The following is a 3,229-nucleotide window of genomic DNA, read 5'->3' as shown; positions in this document are numbered from 1 at the left end:
TGGTGGTGATGGTGGAGGGCACTTGAGGGGAAGAGCACTGGGTGTTGTATGGAAAACAATTTGACAATAAAATATTATGGAGAGAAAAAAATTGTTAAAAGGTTGATCTCATGATAGATGTTCTTATCACAATGTAAGAAATTTAAGCACCATCAACACAAAGACAACAAAAATATCTGCCTCAAGAAGTTTAAGAGGTTTAAATAAGTTAATACATGGACCATCCTTGGAACAGTGACTGACACATAATGTAAAATCAATAAAAAATAAATAAAATATGCTATAAAAATAAAAAGCAGAATATTTGAGAGACACGATGCAATTTTCTCCACCTAATCCATGTTGTTTCACTACTAAATTTGATAGCAGTTTGAGTCACAGTGTTTCATGTCATTTGGAAGGTGCAGGAACACTGAGGGCTTTTTTTATTGGTTAAAAATACTTGTCTCGAAATTGCTTGTGGAATCATGGCAACCAAGTTTCTGGGTTTATGGAATAGATTTTAAAGACCCTTCTTACACCCTAAAGCACACAATTCCAATTGGAATGGTCCATTCCACTTAGATCAACACTATTTCGCTCATTGTCCTCACAAAACTGGTCTCCAGACCTCCAGTATTGCTCTTCTCCAGTAGATTCCCTCTAATTTCAGTCTTCCAAAATTCATGTCTCATCATTTTACTATCATTTGTAAATACCTGGGTCTCAAAAGGGCAAGAATTGAGGCTATAAAATGAACCCAGGAAGGAGGTACCATAGGAACATTTCTCTCCTGCTTGGTCAACCACTTGAACTTTGTTCATAGTGATTTTTTTCTGTGGCATCATGGACTTGAGGAAGATCTCTTTCCCAGCCTCCTGTAGTCATATGAAGGTATCATCTAGTCACCATTCAACAGTGAGCTTCAGGGTCTCTTTTCAGCCTCTTTGGCTGAACTCATATGTCATGGGTAGAACTGGTGTGCCATTATGAGATGGACCTTTTCCACATGCGACTCAAACCAATTTATGTATTTTATTAAAACTATTTGCAAAAACTACACCTGTGGGTCAAATTCCCTTGGGGAAGTTTATATTTTTTTATCTATATGTGAAATTCACATAGCTATTGTTTTTGTTACAATATAGCATAAGCCATGTGTTCTGACTAGGTGCAAGATTGAATGTCTGATGGACTTGCTCTGCTTGTTTGTATGATAAATTACATACTACAAATCTCAGCTCGAGTACCAACCACCTTATGCTAGGAAGCTTCTCTGATCCCTCCTTCTTGGGGTTAATATTTTTCCCACAGTATCTTCTACCACAATGTGCTAATGATCTCAGAGTGGTAATGACCACTAGATTTCTTCAGGAACCCAAATACTAAACTTGTCCTAATTAAATTCAGCCCAACAACTGGACAGTGTAATAAAGAGCGGCCATGATAACTCAAGCATGATTTGTAAGATTGGTCACTTAGATGACCACCTTGGAGTAAGGACAACTTGTTAAAATAGACACAAGTCTGATACCTTATGTTTTATTTTTAAATAATTCTAAATTTACAGAAAATTAGTATGAAAAATAGTAATAGTACAATTAGTATGAATATTCAAAATAGTACAATAAACCATTAATATATCCTTTGCCTAGATGCATCTACTAACTAATAATTCACAATTATACCTCATTTGCTTTATCATCTCCCTGTTCATCCCTCTGTCTCTCTCATCAGTTGCACACATTATGATCTTTGTTTTTAAATATTTGATTATGTATTTCCAAGAATATTCATGTTTCCCCATGGAGTCAATGTGCACTTATCAACTTCAGAAAAATGTAACATGGATACAATACAATTGTACAAATATGTATTTTTTAATTTTAATGTTTTTTTTTTGAAAGAGAGAGACACACACACACAGCATGAGAAGGGGAGGGTCAGAGAGAAGGAGACACAGAATCCGAAGCAAGTTCCAGGCTCTGACCTGTCAGCACAGTCCTGATGCGAGCCTCAAACCCACGGATGGTGAGATCATGACCTGAGCTTAAGTTGGACGCTTAACTAACTGAGCCACCCAGGTGCCACATATAATTGTACAAATATTTGAATGCCAAAGCATAAAAATGAAGAACTTCTCAGTATAGGGCAATGATTCCTCTAAAAGGGATGAAAAGGTAATGACACACCATGGTATGAGAACCTGAGGAAAAATATTGGCATAGGATTGTATTTTTAATTTATAGAGTGAAGAAAAAAAACAGTAGTACAAATATTTCCCTCTTGGTAGTTTACTGAGAGACAGACCTCACATTCAACATTCTTTTTAGAGCCCTTGTGACATCTTTATTCCTAAGACTATAAATTAAAGGGTTTAGAACAGGAGTGAGTATGGTGTAAAAGACAGATACAATCATGTCCTTCTCTGGGGTGTGGTAGGAGTTGGGGAGCATGTAGGTATAGACAGCAGCCCCATAGAAGAGGATGACCACAGTCATGTGGGAAGAACAAGTGGCAAAGGCCTTCTTCCGCCCCTCCGTTGACTTCATCCTGTGGATGGTGAAGAGGATGAACGAATAGGAGCTTGAAATGACTGTCACAGGGAAGAGGAGTGAGATGACACAACAAAGGTACATGAATGTCTCATAGAGGGAAGTGTCTGAGCAGGAAAGCTTCATTACAGCAGGGACTTCGCAGAAAAAGTGATTGATCTCTCGGGATCTGCAGAAGGGGAAGGTCATGGTGATGGGTGTTATCATGAATCCATCTACAGACCCCATAAACCAGGAGGAAGACACCAAGAGGATACACACTCTATAGTTCATGAGGATAGGATAACGGAGTGGATGACAGATGGCCACATAGCGATCATAGGCCATAGCTGCTAGAAGGAAAAACTCTGAACCTCCGAGTGTCAAATAGAGAAACATCTGAATCCCACATTCGGGGGCTGAGATCTTATTCACACCCATGACCTGATCCACGAGCATTTTGGGCACAGTGACACAAATGTACATCACATCCATGAGAGACAACTGGATGATAAAAAAGTACATGGGGTTATGAAGGTGAGCATCACAGTATATCAGAAGGATCAGGATGATGTTTCCAGACAAGGCCATGAGGAAATCCACAAAAATGACCACACAGAGGAGAGCTGGGTACTTGGATTGACTGAAGAGTCCCACTAGGTCAAAATCTGATCGTCCAGTATGGTTGTTCACCCAAGTGGTGTTCTCCATTGGAT

General features: G+C 38.9%; 1 protein-coding gene across 1 annotated transcript; it reads right to left on the bottom strand.

Moving 5' to 3' along the window:
* Positions 1–2,273: 2,273 nt before the first annotated feature.
* On the bottom strand, positions 2,274–3,224 carry LOC115293821 (olfactory receptor 2T29-like). Its single transcript, XM_029941513.1, has one exon. The coding sequence runs from the start codon at positions 3,222–3,224 to the stop codon at positions 2,274–2,276; it is 951 nt and encodes a 316-aa protein (XP_029797373.1).
* Between the last annotated feature and the right edge of the window lie 5 nt (positions 3,225–3,229).

Source organism: Suricata suricatta, chromosome 6 (assembly GCF_006229205.1).
Source record: "Suricata suricatta isolate VVHF042 chromosome 6, meerkat_22Aug2017_6uvM2_HiC, whole genome shotgun sequence".
NCBI lineage: Eukaryota > Metazoa > Chordata > Mammalia > Carnivora > Herpestidae > Suricata > Suricata suricatta.
This window is presented reverse-complemented; position numbering and strand designations above follow the sequence as displayed.

What these genes read in the sequence shown, in the direction of transcription:
- LOC115293821 (XM_029941513.1), bottom strand. Translation starts at nt 3,224, where the DNA reads ATGGAGAACACCACTTGGGTGAACAACCATACTGGACGATCAGATTTT.